General features: G+C 40.9%; 1 protein-coding gene across 7 annotated transcripts in view; it reads left to right on the top strand.

Moving 5' to 3' along the window:
• The window catches only part of SLC25A30 (solute carrier family 25, member 30), a 23,013-nt gene extending 7,182 nt beyond the window's left edge, over window positions 1-15,831 (top strand). For 6 of the 7 annotated variants that reach the window (XM_005863221.2, XM_014537219.1, XM_005863219.2 and 3 more), the window contains exons 3-10: window positions 1,021-1,168; window positions 4,477-4,571; window positions 5,425-5,510; window positions 7,131-7,226; window positions 8,225-8,349; window positions 11,675-11,813; window positions 13,046-13,126; window positions 14,427-15,831. In XM_005863221.2, the coding sequence (XP_005863283.1) occupies window positions 1,021-1,168; window positions 4,477-4,571; window positions 5,425-5,510; window positions 7,131-7,226; window positions 8,225-8,349; window positions 11,675-11,813; window positions 13,046-13,126; window positions 14,427-14,468 (812 nt within the window). In that variant the 3' untranslated portion in view covers window positions 14,469-15,831. Of the gene's footprint in view, window positions 1-150; window positions 196-1,020; window positions 1,169-4,476; window positions 4,572-5,424; window positions 5,511-7,130; window positions 7,227-8,224; window positions 8,350-11,674; window positions 11,814-13,045; window positions 13,127-14,426 lie in introns of those variants that run through there. The other variant, XM_014537221.1, reaches the window with a different exon arrangement.
• The last annotated feature ends 2,912 nt before the right edge of the window (window positions 15,832-18,743 follow it).

The following is an 18,743-nucleotide window of genomic DNA, read 5'->3' as shown; positions in this document are numbered from 1 at the left end:
GTTAAAAGCTGGAAGACCTGCTGGACAAATTCTAAAAGAGCTGTAAGCACTCTATCAACAAATATTGATTGAACAGCTGCTGAGTGCCAGGTGCTGGGCTGGACACTTCATTTGTTTCCAGGGCTCAGTCACTGCTGTTCTGGGATGAAGGTCTGCCCCTGAGGGGCCAGTGAGGACCAGTGCCCAGGGGTTGAGGTGCATTAACCCCTACCCATGCTGCTCATGCCGGTGGGCTCTCCCATTGACATAATACATCACACTTACTGAGTATGAGTTTCACATGTTTGGGTGAACTGTCTGTTAGGCACTATACTAAACTTTTTACTCTAACAGATTTACCTTTAGACTATAGAACATAGAGTGAGGAACCTGAAATCTAGGTATGTGCCCTGACTGGGAATCACACTTGCAACTTTTTTGGTGTACAGAATGATGCTCAACCAACTGAGCCACCCAGACAGCCAAAATAACTTATATTTAAAAATGGATTTCTTGGTTATCTAAATCATTCCATCTATCTACTTTTTAGCAATGTAGTTTCCTTAAATCCTATATAGAATAAGATAGAGCATAAATAAAAATGTTAAAAGAGGAAAATATATCTATGTCTTTTTAAAAAAATCTTTTGGTTCCCATTTTTTAATAGGAAAAAGATTGCAAAGTATCTGTTTCTGTTTTTTTTTTTTAAATATATTTTATTGGTTTTTTACAGAGAGGAAGGGAAAGGGATAGAGAGTTAGAAACATCAATGAGAGAGAAACATCGATCAGCTGCCTCCTGCACACTCCTCACTGGGGATGTGCCCGCAACCAAGGTACATGCCCTTGACCGGAATCGAACCTGGGACCCTTGAGTCCGTAGGCCGACACTTTATCCACTGAGCCAAATCGGTCAGGGCTGTTTCTGTTTTAGTTTACATTATAGTCTAAATGTCTCTTTAGTAATATGTCACTATGTATCCTTTACTTAGTGGACTTTCTTTTAATTAAGAGAAAATATTTCTTTCTTTAAAATTTTAAGGTACATTTCCAATTGATTTAACCAAGACACGGCTCCAGATTCAAGGCCAGACGAATGATGCAAACTTTAAAGAAATTCGGTATCGAGGAATGTTGCATGCATTAGTGAGGATAGGCAGAGAAGAAGGCCTGAAAGCTTTGTATTCTGGGTAAGTGACCTTTGTATGTTTATATTCTACTGCTGACCTTTCAAATGAAACTTTTTCAGACTAAGACCTCATAGAGAAAAAGTAAAAGTTTGAGGTGTATTTTTAAAAAGCAAGTAACATGGTAGGTTTTTCATTTCTATTGTCAACTTTATTGTATTTTACATAGAGAAAGTTGTGGTGAAACTGTGTTTTTATTATACTAAAATATAGATAATCTAAAATTACATTTGTTATAAAAAAATCCTGTAATTTAGTTTTTTACTCTGAAAATAGCCCTTTCCCATGGCTATTATGAATTACTAAGATTTTTGCCATAATGAAAATGGTATCGTATTTCCATGGGAAAGAGTTGTTAGTGAGCTACTTTTCTTTAATCTAATATTTAATTAACAGTGTGCAGTAGGCACTAGATAAGAAAATGAGTAAGACAGAGTAGGGTCCTGCCTATGTCAGAGTCCCTGCAAGAAACAGAATTCATTTGGGTGGTTTAAATGAAGAGAGTTTAATGAAGGGACCATTTAAGGGTTAAGGGAGCAAGTGAAGGATATTGAGATACCTAAAAACTAGCAAAGGGGGAAATTGTTACCAACCCTAGGACGGGAATAGTTTGGCAGAGACTACCATGGCTGGAGCCTTGAAGGAATAAACAGTTGTCAAGGGATGTTTTGGTGGTGCCCAGATTGAAGAAGAAGTACCCCTGCTGCTTTCTCCTCCCTCCCTCCCACCTTTTGTGGCCGAATCGACCTGAAAGTCAGCTAGCAGAGGGGACTAGGTTATCCTGTCTGGGCACAGAGCAGAACAGAGAAGGATAAGAATGGATCCGGGAGGACAAATAGGGATCAGAAGTGGCACATTGGCCTGAAGGAACTGTCATTTACTGGGCTGCAGATGACACTCAGGGGATTACAGTGGAGTCTGGTAAGTACTAGAGTCTGGTAGAGGTATCAGCCCCAGACTGTGGGGATAAGGATGAGGCACGTTTTCAGGAAAGCTGCTCAATTCAGAAGGCACCAGCTCTTACCTTAAAGGATCAAGAAGAGTTAGCTAGGTGAAGTTAGAGAGAAACTATGCTCCTACAGAACCAGTAATAAGTGCAAGAGAGCATAGTACACCTAGAAATGCAAGTAGTTCAGCATGGATTTTGCGTAGGAGTTGGTGAATAGCAAAAGGTGCAGATGGAGAGCTAATAAGGGGTTAAGACATGGACAACCTCAGGCCATGCTAAGCACCTTGATATTGTCCCGTATACCACCAATCCCAGACTGGTGCCTCAGAGCCCTCCCACCCACCAGTCTCTGAAGGATTTTGCTTTTCAACTGAGCCAATACTTTAAATATGAGAAACTGCACATAAAAATCTGAGATTCCATTTTCTCAAGAGAAATCAACATTGGGCCCACATTCATTCACTTATGATAATAGTAACTGCATTTAACAGTGCTTTCTCTGATTTTCCAAAACCTCTGCCACTCACATTGTGTGTGCAGTTAGATCCAGCCCACTTTTATCAGTACAGCTTCTATCTAGTGCCTGTAAATACTTGAATTAAAAAAAAAAAATGTTTTCATTGATTTCAGAGAGGAAGGCAGAGGGAGAGAGAGATAGAAACATCAATCATGAGAATCATTGATCAGCTGTCTCCTGCACGTCCCCTGCTGGGGTTAGAGCCCACAATCCTGGCATGTGCCCTTGACTGGAATCTAACCTGAGACCCTTTGGTCCACAGGCTGACGCTCTATCCACTGAGCCAAAGCAGCTAGGGCAGTACTTGAATTTTCTACACTTGTGGCCGAGAGGAGCCACTGAAGGGTTTCAAGTAGAGGAACTACGATGATTAAGTTTCATTGTTAAAAAAAATGCCTGCCTGCCGGGCGGAGAAAGAATTAGAGACTAGTAACACTGGAAGCAGGCAGTCACAGGAAGCAGAGACAAGGATCTGCCTGGAGTGTTTGTTTTGGGGATGGAGAAAAAGAAGACAGTTTAGAAAGCTAGTTAGGGCATAGGATTGACATATTGTTGGACCTAATATGTGAGGGGGTTTGTGGAGGAGTAGGAATCAAAGCTAATATCTTAATTTCTGGTTTTGGCCATAGTCTAGGATACAGAAGAGGAGAGGTGATTGTTTAGACAGGGAAGATAATTAATGCAGTGTGGGTTACCTGATTGGAGGTAGGTATAGTACGTGTGAATTGACAAATTAGGAAGAAGTTGGAAATGTATCTTTGGATCCATGTTGGAAACATGAATTTAGGAGTGGTCAGTTAAAGCCATGGCAATAGCTGAGCTCACCCAGGCAGTGTGTGGAGCAAGGGGAAATGAAAGCATAGGACAGATTCCGGGAAACCCCAGAGGACAGCGGTAGGATGCTGTATACTCTGCATTGTACAGGAAAGAAAAGAAATGGGAGAGGGCGATGTTGTGGCAACTCAGGGAGGAGACAGCTGCAAGTAAGACAGAGCAGAGTAGCAAATACTGCAAGATGTTATGTAAGATGCTAATTGAAAAGCATCATTTAATTTAGCAACACAGATGTCGGTTGGCCACCTGTTTTGATGGAGAAGGTGGAAGGAAGCCAGATTGCAATTCGAGAAGGAAGTGGGAAGTGCTGAGAGCTTGGAGTACAAATGCCACAGGTGGTTCTGGGGTCAGGGAGGGAGAGGAAAAAAGCTGAAACAGGCCCCCCCCCAAGGAGGTAGGAGGTGGGCTCCAGAGCATCAACGCAAGAACAATAGATGCTTCCAGAGGCCAGATTTCATTAGGTGCACTGTACTAAGAAAGCAAAGCCTTTTTTCATTTTAACATGAATGGGCAAATAGAACCACATGTTCACTTCTGGTTTCATTGATAATAAATATGAGGGGCTGAGTTTTCACTTAGTGAGATAATTTGCTCAGGTATTTATAACCTTTTTGGATTATACCTATATATTTTTTAAAACTATGTTGCCCAGCTGGTGTGGCTCAGTGGTTGAATGTTGACCCATGAAACCAGGAGGTCACAGTTCGATTCCTGGTCAGGGCACATGCCTGGGTTGGGGGCTTGATCCCAGAATGGGGACATGCAGGAGGCAGCCAATCAATGATTCTCTCTCATCATTGATATTTCTATCTTTCCCTCTTTCTTTTTCTCTCTGAAATCAATAAAAAACAATTTAAAAAACCCAAGTTTTGTTGGATTTTTAATTTTAAGATATCTGTTTTGTGTAGTTTGTAGAAGGCAAATGGGTGATTGTATCTCTGCCTGTGGTTCTTCTAGAAGATTGTATGTGATTTTTAGAATTTTCTTGACCCTTTGTACTTGGTTTGACAGGATTGCCCCTGCGATGTTACGCCAGGCTTCCTATGGCACCATCAAGATAGGCACTTACCAGAGCTTGAAGCGATTATTTGTGGAACGCCCAGAAGGTCAGTGGGGAATCTTTTTTCCATTTGTAGGCAGGAGGTTGTCTTTTTATTCAAGTGATTTTGTATCAGATTTTCTTTGACTTACTTGTGACTTTACTGCTCTGAGGAGAGCTCTAGGTGTGAAGTCTAAGTGAATTGTGCTTACAGCAAGTCAGTTATCAGCTGAATTTAGGGGAGTAAAAGTTAAAAAGAGCAAAATGCTTAGACTAGAGTATATGTTATCGTTCTAGGCAACGCAGAATTTCCTAAAATCATAGGAATTATCACCTGTATTTCATAAAAGCAGTGACTACATTTCCTAGTATTAAGAACTGAGTTCTAATACTCCATTAGAAGTATTAGAACTGTTGAATCTGTGACGGCTTTAATCCATAGAACCTTACTCGTTTTTACAAAGGGGCAAGCTCCAGCTAGCTGTTACATGAGAGTGGTGAACAGGAGCTAAGATGCCTTGAAAGTGCTTCATTATAATTTACATTAAATATATAAGATGTGCTTTAAAACTTTGTCACCACGTTATCTCATAGGAGTATTCCTCTTTTATTCTCCTACCAGACATACCTCGTCTTAATTACTATTATGATCTGCATTTACACACAAAAGTGAATTGGTAGATGGTTATTTACTTTGTGAGATAATTCACATTCCTTTTCAGATTGCAAGAAACTTTGCTAAGTAAAATCCCTTTAGCCAGCAAAATTCCTAATCCTTTTGAAATTACTTGATTCATAAGGTCTAAATTTCTTTATTCTCTTAAGAACAAATGGTATGTAAATGAATTACACCTGCATTTGAGGTATTCACATGAAGAGCTCTGTATATATGAAAAGTCAGATAATGTCTTTGTTTGCAGATGAAACCCTTCTGATAAATGTGGTCTGTGGAATTCTCTCTGGAGTCATGTCCTCAGCCATTGCCAATCCAACTGATGTTTTGAAAGTAAGCAGTGCTTTTTATATCTCTAGATACAATCTACATTTTCTTACTGAGAACAAGATTCAGATAATGAAAATCTGCGAATATAACATACACTGACTCTGTTTATAATTTAAGTGTTGTGAAGACTAACTTATAAATATCCACTAGGTAGGTTTCCCATTGATACGAAAGTAGAGCTCATTTTAGAGATGAGTATTTTGACAATTAAGCAGGAAAAAAATTTAGGTTTGGATCCATTTGAATTTTTCATTGAAAATCTCCCTTGTTTTATTGGTTCATTAAAAAGTAGATGGGCTTCAAATTTTACAGAAGTCTGCTTATTCATGACCATTTCTAAATGCATTTTTAGGTTAATTTAATTTCTGGAAATATTTACTTAACCACAGTTAGACATAACAGATGGCCTTGTTGACAATCCTAGGGATTACAACCTTCTTAAATCCTGTTTGGAATAAGGCAAGGGAATAAACTCATTAAAGAAAATAAAAATTAGTTGTGAGTTACTTTTTGAACCCTCTCATATATTCCTCTTTCTCCCTCCCTTTCCTTTTTGCCCAAATTATTTAACCAGAATTCACTATGCTTCTACCTTGGACCAGTTGGAGTACTTTTAGTGTTTAGAATCCAAAAATTAGTAAGACAAAAACCCTGCCCTGAGAGAGCCTTCAGTCTGATAGGAGATTCTGACAAGCATCAAAACTTCATGCAGCAGCATGTTGAGAACACTGCAGTTATGCACGGTGAAGGTACAATGTGTGCAGGCACTCTTACCATAATTTTACCCAGTGTTGGTGCAAGATTGCTGGAGAAAAATATCCATACTTCCTTTAATCTCTAAGCCATATATCAGGGTTACAAAAAGGCAGTTCCTGTATTTTGGTTTATTTTCACATGTTAGCATGGCAATAACAGTTCCTTTTAAGAAGTTAGAGGTAATGTATTTGCTCCCTAAACCAAAATAAGGTACACATTTTTTTAGTGAGAAATATCTTTTAATTCTTAAAAATGCAGAGCTACATCCAGCATGTTATGTTGGAATATTGGTCATGTGAGTACTATGGCCCTTGTAAAGTTAATTTGTAAGTTCAGGTGTAACCGTGTGTGACGGGCATCATGTGGCTGTCCCGGGGCTAACTCGCCGGCTTGCCTTTTGATTCAGCTGGTTGGAAATAGCAGGGAGTTGGAGTGACTAAGAAATATGCTCGTTCAAGCTTAGTGTTGCCAGGTATTACTGGATACTCTTACTAATAATGTTAAATTTTTAGAATTACCATCCTATTCTCTCTTTCCTATTTAGAACCTATAGGGAAAAATGCCATTTTCTTTCCTTTTCAAAGACTATTTAAAAAATTTAATTTCTTTTTGACACTTAGTGAGCTATTATATGCAAGACGTTCTCTGTTAGATGCTTTTTGTTGAATCCAAAGTACCTAAGAACCAATCTGTATATATTTTAGTTTACTGAGAATATTTAAGCCAGCATTATAGTAATAGTTATAATTATAGTTTTTTTTCTTGTAATGGTTGCTAAACAACAGACTGAATGATTTTCCAGGGATCTCTATTTGGGGAGAAATGTGCTACCTTTTTTCTCATGTTAGTCTTTAAAATAATTTCTAGATACGGATGCAAGCACAAAACAACACCATTCAAGGAGGAATGATAGGCAACTTCATTAACATTTACCAGCAAGAGGGAACGAGAGGACTATGGAAGGTAAGCTTGAAAATGGATCCAGCTGATTTAATTCTTCACTTTTTTCTCTTTTTTATTTTATTTTTCCTATGTCCATCATTTTATTTAATCCAAATGGAATAATGGAGTAAGGGAAGAAGAGTGACATCTGCCCCTGAAGATATTTTATCTGTAAAATGGAAATATAAGGAATATGTCATGATTTGAAAAGTACCTTTTGAATAATTCATAAATAAGAAATTCTGTGAAGATTGAGCACCTTTTTGTTTGCTTTTTTTAAAGTTCTTATAGAGAAGCGGTTTCTGGGTCCCAGATATGTTGAATTATTTGCCTTGCGTGGTTTCATGACTTATAAGTGAATATTGTTAACTAGTGCTTTTTAAAAAAAATATATATATAATTGATTTCATTCAGAGAGGAAGTGAAAGAGAGAGAGAAATAGAAACATCAATGATGAGAGGGAACCATTGATCGGCTGCCTCCTGCATGCCCCCGATTGGAATTGAACCCGGGACCCTTCAGTCTGCAGGCCGACGCTCAATCCACTGAGCCAAACCAGCCAGGGCTTTTTAAAAAAAATATATATATATTTTATTGATTTCAGAGAGGAAGTGAAAGAGAGAGAGAAATAGAAACATCAATGATGAGAGGGAACCATTGATCGGCTGCCTCCTGCATGCCCCCGATTGGAATTGAACCCGGGACCCTTCAGTCTGCAGGCCGACGCTCAATCCACTGAGCCAAACCAGCCAGGGCACTAGTGCTTTTTAAAATATTCATAGAATAGACCCTACAGGTCACCCAGTACTATCCTCTCTGTATGTACAAGGAAACTGGAGGCTCTGAGAGGTTACTGTCCTGGCCAAGGTCTGTCCAAGGTCATACAGTTAGTGACAAAATCAGAATTCAATGTTGGAGCGCCTGACTTTTTACACTCTGGTCTTTTCTACTCTGTATGTATATTTCTACCTGCCAACAGGAGAGATGTCTGAATCCCTATTATTAATGTTTTTACCCAGGGCGTGTCTCTTACTGCTCAGAGGGCTGCTATCGTTGTTGGCGTGGAGCTACCAGTTTACGACCTCACCAAGAAGCATCTGATTCTCTCGGGCCTGATGGGAGACACTGTGTATACTCACTTCCTGTATGTTTATGGATTTCTAAATTAATATTTTAGGTTTGCATGAGTTTAGGGTGAAAATTTGCTACAAATTTATAGAAATTTTAAAGCTATTATAAAAATATTATATCCTCATATTTGAAAAATTACAATACAGAAGTGAACCAGGAAAAATTAAAAGTCTTATCCCTTTACATAGGTAGGAATTGTTAACAGTTTGGTAAGTACCTTCCAGGTATTTTCTATGCATATGCAAATATGTCTAAAAAAGTATATTACATGTACTTCATTACACAATTATGCTTTGTATCCCCTTTAAAAATTACAATACAGAAGTGAACCAGGAAAAATTAACAGTCTTATCCCTTTACATAGGTAGGAATTGTTAACAATTTGGTAAGTACCTTCCAGGTATTTTTTATGCATATGCAAATATGTCTACAAAAGTATATTACATGTACTTCATTACACAAATATGCTTTGTATCCCCTTTTTATTATTATTATTATTTTTCATCTTTATTAAGGTACAATTGACAAGTAAAATTGAAAGGTATTTAAAGTGTACAACATGATGATTTAATATGTATACATTGTTAAAGGATTTTTCCCATCAACTTAATTAACATATCTGTCACCTCACATGTTTATCCTTTTGTGTGCATGTGAAAACATTTAAGTTCTATTCTCAGCAGATTTCAATTATAAAATGCAGTGTTATCAACTATAGTCACCATGTTATACGTTAGCTCCTCAGACCTTATTCATCTTATAACTGAAAATTTGTACCCTTTTACTGTCTCCCTATTTTCCCCATCCCCTAGCCACTGGCAACTACTTTTCTACTCTTTGTTTCTATGAGTTGTAGTAGTTCTTTGTTTGTTTGTTTTTAAATATATTTTTATTGTTTTCAGAGAGGAAGGGAGAGGGAGAGAGATAGAAACATCATTGATGAGAGAGAATCATTGATCGGCTGCCTCCTGCATGCCCTCTACTGGGGACCAAGCGTGCAACTCAGGCCTGTGCCCTGACCCAGAATTGAACCATGATCTCCTGGTTCATAGGTCAACGCTCAACCACTGAGCCATGCTAGCCGGGTGAGTTGGAGTAGTTTTGTTTGTTTTTAGATTTCATGTATAAATGATACTATGCAATATTTGCCTCTCTTACTTGCTTTTTAATCCTCACCCAAGGATGTGTGTGTGTGTGTGTGTGTTGTGTGTATTTTTTTTTTTTTCCCGAGAGAAACATAGATGTGAAACAATCGATTGGTTGCCTCTTATACTCACCCCAACCCGGGATCTAACCTGAAATCTAGGTATGTGCCCTGCCTGGGAATTGAGCCTATAACCTTTTGGTGTGTGAGACAGTGTTCCAACCGACTGAGCCACCTGGCCAGGGCTTTCTTATTTGATTTTTAAAATTTAATAATCTATTCCAAATATCTTTCCATAGCAGTACAAACAGACTTCATTTATTTTTAATAGCTGCAGATTAGTATTGGATACATCATAGTTTAATCAACTGAGGAGCGATTTAGCCCATTTGGGACATTTGGCAATTTCTGGAGACTGTTCCTATAGTTATGAGTAGGGAAGTACTATTGGCATGTTTTGTTTGTTTTTAGATTTCATGTATAAATGATACTATGCAATATTTGCCTCTCTTACTTGCTTTTTAATCCTCACCCAAGGATGTGTGTGTGTGTGTGTGTGTGGTGTGTGTGTGTGTATATATATTTTTTTTTTTTCAAGAGAAACATAGATGTGAAACAATCGACTAGCCGGGTGAGTTGGAGTAGTTTTGTTTGTTTTTAGATTTCATGTATAAATGATACTGTGCAATATTTGCCTCTCTTACTTGCTTTTTAATCCTCACCCAAGGATGTGTGTGTGTGTGTGTGTGTTGTGTGTATTTTTTTTTTTTTCCCGAGAGAAACATAGATGTGAAACAATCGATTGGTTGCCTCTTATACTCACCCCAACCCGGGATCTAACCTGAAATCTAGGTATGTGCCCTGCCTGGGAATTGAGCCTATAACCTTTTGGTGTGTGAGACAGTGTTCCAACCGACTGAGCCACCTGGCCAGGGCTTTCTTATTTGATCTTTAAAATTTAATAATCTATTCCAAATATCTTTCCATAGCAGTACAGACTTCATTTATTTTTAATAGCTGCAGATTAGTATTGGATACATCATAGTTTAATCAACTGAGGAGCGATTTAGCCCATTTGGGACATTTGGCAATTTCTGGAGACTGTTCCTATAGTTATGAGTAGGGAAGTACTATTGGCATCTACTGGGTAGAGGCCAAGGAGCTGCTAAACATCTTAGAACAGACCTACATGACAAAGAATTATTGGTTCAAAATCTTAGTGCTGAAGTTGAGAAATGCTGCTCTGAGTTAATTGATACTAAGTGTGGTCTGTGGCAGTCTTGTGAGACTGAAAGTTTAGTAGAACCTGAGCCCCTAGTGGGCATTCCATTGAGGAAATCTTTTTCTCTGATCTTGAAGAAACATATGGTCATAAGATGACTAAAGTTACTCTGATTTCTACTTATAGGTGAATAGATGCAATAGATCAGCAATTTTCAATGGGTGTGCCACAGAATTTTTAAAACATGCAATACCTAACTATTCGGTCAGGGGTACTGACTTCTTTTCCATTAGATTGTCAAATAAAAAAATGACAACAGCCAGCACAACATTAGCCATCAGTGTGAATGAATCAAAATTATATCCATTTTTGTCAAATCAGCAAAAAAATAAATAAATAAAATTAAATAGTTTTTGGTGTGCCACAGAATTTTAGTAATTAGTTTATGTTTGCCATGAGATGAATAAAGTTTAAAATCACTGTAATAGATCATCCTTGGAAAATGTCCCTTCATGTTTCTATGATTCTTTGACATTCTAGAACCTCCGAGATATTCTTAGCTGAGGTTGGAATTTATAAGCCAGTATAATCAGTGCTGGTGTTTAAGAAGTTTGTACAGCCCTGACCGGTTTGGCTCAGTGGATGGAGCGTCAGCCTGTGGACTGAAGGGTCCCGGGTTCGATTCCGGTCAAGGGCATGTACCTTGGTTGTGGGTACATCCCCAGTGGGGGGTGTGCAGGAGGCAGCTGATTGATGTTTCTAACTCTCTATCCCTCTCCCTTCCTCTCTGTAAAAAATCAATAAAATATATTTTTTTTAAAAAAAGAAGTTTGTACAGCTCTCTAGATATGGTCCTTATTTTTGATACATTTCACCTTGTTAATGTTACTTTAACATAGTTTGGGAGGAGGCTGTTTCCTGTCTTTGATGTTGGTGGTGACCTTTTTGTTTTTCTAATGGTATCTTTCCTAGCTCAAGCTTCACCTGTGGTCTGGCTGGGGCTCTGGCCTCCAACCCTGTGGATGTTGTGAGGACACGTATGATGAATCAGAGAGTCCTTCGTGATGGCAGATGCTCTGGGTACACAGGTACCCTGGATTGCTTGTTACAGGTGAGAATGTCCATCTGTGTAGAGTTGGGAATTCCTCTCTTAGCTCATTAGCTTCCATCTGGCCCACTTATTACAAGTTTCTTATCATTTTAAAACACAGGGTTTATAGTAAGATAGACCTGTGGATCTGTCACTTGTAATTGTGTAATTGTGTGACTTTGGTCAAGATAAAGACTCTATACTTCAGTTTCCTCATAAGTGAAATGGGACAATAATAGCACGTGTACCATAGGGTTATTGTAAAAATAATGCCTACATAAAACAGCATAGTACCAGAAATAATTTGGTAAGTGTTATTATAATTAATAATAATAAGGGTTAGTATTGTGAAATGAGCAAATTTATCCTTCCTATTGAGTCAAACTGGAATGAGTCCCCTTCATTCAGACATCTCACAAAGGAACACATCAATCTTACTATAATACTTAGTTTAAATAATCGGGCTGTTCCTCATAAGTGAAATGGGACAATAATAGCACGTGTATCATAGGGTTATTGTAAAAATAATGCCTACATAAAGCAGCATAGTGCCAGAAATAATTTGGTAAGTCTTATTAGTATAATTAATAATAATAAAGGATAGTATTGTGAAATGAGCAAATTTATCCTTCCTATTGAGTCAAACTGGAATGAGTCCCCTTCATTCAGACATCTCACAAAGGAACACATCAATCTTACTATAATACTTAGTTTAAATAATCGGGCTGATTGCTCACGAGTGGACAAAAGTTTGCCAGTGTCTCCCGTACTGGATTGCCAGCAACCAAAGTTTAGGGGGCACTTTTGTGGTTTCCATTTTCTGGCATGATGCTAGACTTTAAGTATTGCTTTAATGAAGCAAAGATACTTATTTATAATTCATCCAACAACATGAAATAGTGGTGCTCTGAATTATATCTTTACCACCATTGCTTTGTTTCCTTATGTCTGAGTTGTTTGGGGGCCCAAATGGAAAAGAGGCAAAAGACTCTTTTATTATTAAATCTCATTTCTTATTCATTCAACCGTTGTTTACCTGCTTTGGGTGTGGGATGGTTTGGCATGGAGTCTTAGTTGTCACCTATGCAGAAGCCTTTAAAGACCAAAAAGAGGCAGAGGACAATGATATCTTAGTCCTTTGAAGCAGGATTTTATTTTAAGAAAAATACTTTGGTTCAGTCGGGATACTATTATTAATGTATTTGACATAATTGAAAAGTTGCAAATTAACTTTTTCCCCCCTTTTATAACAGACATGGAAGAAAGAAGGATTTTTTGCTCTATATAAAGGGTTTTGGCCAAATTGGTTGAGACTTGGTCCTTGGAATATCATTGTATCCTTTTCTGTTGTAGTAGATGTGAAAAAAGATAGCTAAAATATTGTTTGTGTAAACTATCATGTTATAATTTAGAAGTTGATTTTTAGTCTTTTATGTTCCTCTGATTCAAGAAGTAACTGTTCTTTTAAAAATATGTTTTTATTGATTTCAGAGAGTAGTCTTTTATGTTCCTCTGATTCAAGAAGTAACTGTTCAGTTCTTTTAAAAATATGTTTTTATTGATTTCAGAGAGAAGAAGGGAGAAGGAAAGAGGGATAGAAACATCAATGATGAGAGAGGATTATTGATCGGCTGCCTCCTGCATAACCCCTACTGGGGACCAAGCCTGCAACCCGGGCATGTGCCCTGACCAAAAAGCGAACCTTGCATAACCTCCTGATTCATAGGTTGACTCTCAACCACTGAGCAACACCAGCTGGGCTGTTCAGTTTCTTTTTCAGGAGGTATAAAATCTGTGCTAGGCACTATGAATCTTGGTTTAATGATGGTGTTATTGAAAGGTAATGATATCAATAAAATTTTTTGCTTAGAGTATTTAAGATTTCAGAGAGAGGCTGGTGTTATTGAAAGGTAATGATATCAATAAAATTTTTTACTTAGACTATTCTAAAAGCTTAGAGTATTTAAGATTTCAGAGAGAGGCCGGGTTGATTTTATATCCCAGCCACCCTTGGGAAGGAAGTGGTTTGGTTGCAGTGCTCTAGAATGTTTATTTTAGAGAGTACCAAAGGATAAATAGTAATTAGCTCTAGAATTATTCGGCCTGTCAGCACTATTTCCTGTATGCCAAAGTGAGGGGTAGGAAAGAAGTGGCAGTTCATTAGACATGAAAGGGCAGAATTATAAGGTAGGGAATGTTGGTGTCACCATCCCCTTATTTCTCTTTATCTGTGCCTCTCCCCTTACGGAGGCCTGCCTAGCAGAAACCCTTGGGGAGAGCTTCCCAGGGATTGCCGTGTTTCTCTTTCACACAGAATTTACTGTAAAGTCTTCCCACTTCAGTCAAGTCACAAAAGCTAGGCCGTGTGGGTATAATCTTAGAAGAAACTCTCAGAGCTGATGCTAAGGGATTTATGTGTGTATGTCAGCTGTGATCTTCCTGTTCCAAGCTGACCTTGGGAAGGATAATGGGTAGGTCTTTCGGAATAGTTAGGATGGAGCCCTCGTATTTAACCATGTTCATAGCATGTGGTCTGCCCAGATATATTTGTTGGTAGGTTTGCTATTTGAAGATCTATTTTTGTGTTGGAGTTCAGATGGCATTTTCTTTGTCAGCCTTAACCGATAATTGTAGTTCTTTGTGACATATGAACAGCTGAAGAAATTGGATTTATGACAAGTCAAGGCTGCATGAGACATCCTTCTGAAAATGCTAACTTCCAAAACAGTAAAGCTTCCTGTGTTTCCCACTGCTTCTCACTGCTTGGCTCATCACAGATTCTGAGGTGTGAGCAACAGATGAAGACTGGGTTAGTTCCGACTGCTGTGTGTTGGCATCAGGCACTCTGCATTGAACATTTACTGGCATAAACTGTAACATTCAGTCACTAGTCCTTACCATCAAAGTGCTCTTTGACATCAAATATAACATGAAATGCATGGTTTTTGTGAAAGAAAACTTGCAAGAAGATCAGGAACTGTGTGCTGTTTCTTTAGGGGAGAAACAGCTCATCGCAGCTCATGGCTGAGAGTACCAGACTGCTCTGAAGAAGCTCACCAGAACGTGGAATGGAGTCTCCACGGGGGCATTATTGTTCCTGAACTTGGGGGCTTTTGCTTCTTGTCAGCTGAAGAAATCTCACAGGTGAAGACTGGACTTTTCAACTGTAGGTATCAACAGTGCAGGAAATAGAGCCCTGGAATATTGCACTGCTTTATAATTTGCTATTTTGGCAGGATCTTTCACTTATAATAAGTGATTTTAAGCCTTTGAAGACTTGACCTTTGTGAGGAATTGTTACACAGTATTAATATCTAAACTCATGGTGGTGTGATGTGTTGGCTATGAAGGTGGCAAGGTCTGTGCTGATGGAGGTGTTTCAAGCAGCTTGGGTTCTGTCTTAGGTCATGTTAGTAATTTGTTCTATGATTTTTAGCAAAGTTTATGTCCCATTCTGGAAATGGGGATAATGACATCTGTGGAAATTGAGGGTCAAGTAAAGAAAACATTAGTTGCTACTACTTGACTCGTTTGATAAGGATGTGTACATTATGCTGTCATACAGCTATAATCTGAGAATAAACAGTCTGTGTGTATGGAAAAGTCATTTTACCATGGGCTACTCATCATAATTCCAAGGGAAGCCCATTGTTAAAGGCCTTGTGAAAGAAAGAACACTGTATAAGTTAAGGTTTTATTATGTTTTCATTGCAAAGTGTTTAAAGTGAATTAAGAGTTGATTTTTCCAGATTTCCCAGTTTTTACTTTAGTTTGGGTCATGTTTGTTGAAATATTTTCTATTTTGGACTTCCTAATTAGCTTGAATGGCAAATAACGCTTGAAATTTTAGAAACGATTTCTTTAGTATTGCACCTGCTTACCTAGTTTCTGATAAGAGGTATATATCTTCTCTTCTTCTAAAGATAAGATAAATCATTCTTCCTCTTCTTTCTTGCCTTCATCTTATTCTGTTCAAAGTAAAAAGTGACTCTGATAGCCCCAAGAACTTGACACTAATGGAAGACAGCCCCAGGGAAGGGAATATATATCTACTTGGGTACCTTGGGTTCCACCCTTTGAGAACATTAAATACATATACTAACTGGGGGCTCCAGGAAGACACTTCTGCAGTGTCTGCCCCGTCCCAGTTGTCTGGCCCCTAGCTGCTTCCTCCCTTGAAGCACAGTAGAAGGAACGGGTTTTTCTTGTGGATTGGGTAGTTTTTCCCCCAGTCACTTTCACCTTGCCTTCTGAATTATTAATGTTGACTTTAAAAAAGATTTTGTGAAACAGAAGTCTATTTCCAAAAGTAAGAGCTAAGACAAAGTCATTAAAAAGAGAAGAAAGAAGGGTGGTGGAGTAGCAAGTACTGGTAGGTGTGAATTGCATAAAGATTAAGACGATAAGGACACATATGTAATACCTTAATTAATAAAGAAAAAAATATATAATTTAAAAAAAAATAAAAGAGGTATTGAACTTAAAAAAAAAAAAAAGGACTAAGATAAAAGTCCGAATCTCCCTGGCACCCTCTAGAGGTGACTGGAGAGCTAAACTCATTCAGGCCTCACTCCTGCTACTGAACTATCTACACTAATAAAAGACAAAGATGCTAATTGACTGTACCTTCACTATGCCCATTAGCCATCAGAAGAGTTATGCAAATTAACCCAACAAAGATGGCCGTTAAATTTGCATACTGCAGGTGGGGTGGGCAGCACAGACCGGCGAGGCGGGGCCGGCAGCATGTGACGCTGCCCACTGGACCTGGGACCCGGACCCCGGATCCGTGACCCGGCGAGGCAGGGCCAGCAGCGCCCGATGCTGCCCGGGGGATCCGGGCCTTGGATCCGTGACCTGGCGAGGGAGCAAAGCTGTGGAGAAGGGAGAGAGCCCAGGTGGCAGAGAAGGGAGGGAGCAAGGCAGCGGAGAAGGGAGTGAAGCCTGCCTCGGTGGGCTTCGCTCCCTTCTCTGCTTTGCTCCGGTCTCAGGAAGCCCTATTCTTGCAGGAATCTTCCTGCAACGGGCCTCTAGTCTATCTAATAATAGGATAATATGCAAATTATCCTAATTGGTCAGGATGCCATCATGTAACGACCGGTCAGCAGGCTGCATCCCCGCTCTACTGAACTATCTACACTAACAAAAGACAAAGATGCTAATTGACTGTACCTTCACTATGCCCATTAGCCAGTCAGAAGAGTATGCAAATTAACCCAACAAAGATGGCCGTTAAATTTGCATACTGCAGGTGGGGTGGGCAGCACAGACCGGCGAGGCGGGGCCGGCAGCATGTGACGCTGCCCATTGGACCTGGGACCCGGACCCCGGATCCGTGACCCGGCGAGGCAGGGCCAGCAGCGCCCGATGCTGCCCGGGGGATCCGGGCCTTGGATCCGTGACCTGGCGAGGGAGCAAAGCTGTGGAGAAGGGAGAGAGCCCAGGTGGCAGAGAAGGGAGGGAGCGAGGCAGCGGAGAAGGGAGTGAAGCCTGCCTCGGTGGGCTTCGCTCCCTTCTCTGCTTTGCTCCGGTCTCAGGAAGCCCTATTCTTGCAGGAATCTTCCTGCAACGGGCCTCTAGTCTATCTAATAATAGGATAATATGCAAATTATCCTAATTGGTCAGGATGCCATCATGTAACGACCGGTCAGCAGGCTGCATCCCCGCTCCCTGCTCAGGCAGCTGTGAGGCCCGGGGTAGGTAGGATAGGATACGATAGGAGGGGATAAGAAAGGAGAGGGAGAGGAAGGCAGGCCTGCATGCAGACAGGCTGAGAGGAGAAACAGAAATACAGAAAGGGAACAAGAAAAAGACTCAGGAATGGAAAAGGGAAGGAAACGCGGGCTGCATGCGGGAGGGGGTGGCGTGGAACCCCGCCCAGACGTGGGAGGAGGGCGGTGGCCCCCAGCACGGGCTGTTGGCAGGGAGGTGCCCGCGGGTCCTGGGATGGAGGGGTGGACGGTCCGAGGCCTTCTGGGCGGAGGCGCTCCTGCTTCATGGCAGCAGTGCCTGGGCCACATGGGCCTCAGCCACCCTTGCTGGGCTGGGTGCTGGGATGGGAGGTGCAGCTTAGCTGGGGCAGAGTCAGACACTAAGGAGGGTACCCCTTTCATCCCTGAGGGCTAGACCCCAAAGACACTGGCCGGGGTTAGGTTTGTGGCGCATTAAGTGTACTTTGTTGACTAGAAGTTGGGGCGTCCCGGGCAGGGAATGGGAGAAGGACGGCCGCGGGGAGGCTGAGGAAGGGGGGGCGGCGAAGGCCTGGCCGGGGCTGGGCCCTGGGCCAGGGGTTAACACCCCCTGAACAGAAGCGTTAATATCAAAGTGCGCTCAGGCAGGGCTGAAAGCAGGTCCAAGAGAGGAAAGGGGAAGGTTAAAAGAGAAAACCAGTGAACATGGCAGGGGATGGGGGGGTAATAAGAGGGAGGGAGGCAGGGTTCAGGCTCACAAGGGAAAGGAGAATGGGGGGGCAGGGTGGGAGGAGTAAGAAGGAGACAGACATGGGGAATGAAGGGAGGAGGGAGGGAGAGAGGGAGGGAGAGGGGCCATGGGAGGTTCAAAGGGAGGGGGGGAAAGAAAGCAGGAAAGAGAAGGATGCTAAAATGGGGTGAGGCCAGGAAAATCCTATCTAATAAAGAGGGAATATACAAATTGACAGTCACAAAGATGGAGGCGCCCAGTCCCCTCAGCCCCCGCCGGAGTCCCCCAGTCCTTGGGGGGGGGGGGGGCGGGGGGAGATAGGTACGTGGTGCAGCTGGACCCACCTTCAGCCTCCCAGCCCCCCAGGGCCGGCCCGAGGCGCAGGCAAAACTTGGATGTCGGCTGCCCAGCTTCCTAGGGCCGGCCTGAGGTGCAGGCAAGCCTCAGATGTCAGCTGCCCAGCCGCCCAGGGTGGGCCCAAGGCACAGGCAAGCTTCGGATGGCGGCTGCCCAGCCGCCTAGGGCCGCCCG

This window comes from Myotis brandtii, unplaced genomic scaffold (assembly GCF_000412655.1).
Source record: "Myotis brandtii unplaced genomic scaffold, ASM41265v1 scaffold174, whole genome shotgun sequence".
Classification (NCBI taxonomy): Eukaryota; Metazoa; Chordata; class Mammalia; order Chiroptera; family Vespertilionidae; genus Myotis; species Myotis brandtii.
The sequence above is the reverse complement of the archived record's forward strand: the minus strand, read 5'-3'. Positions and strand labels throughout refer to the sequence as shown.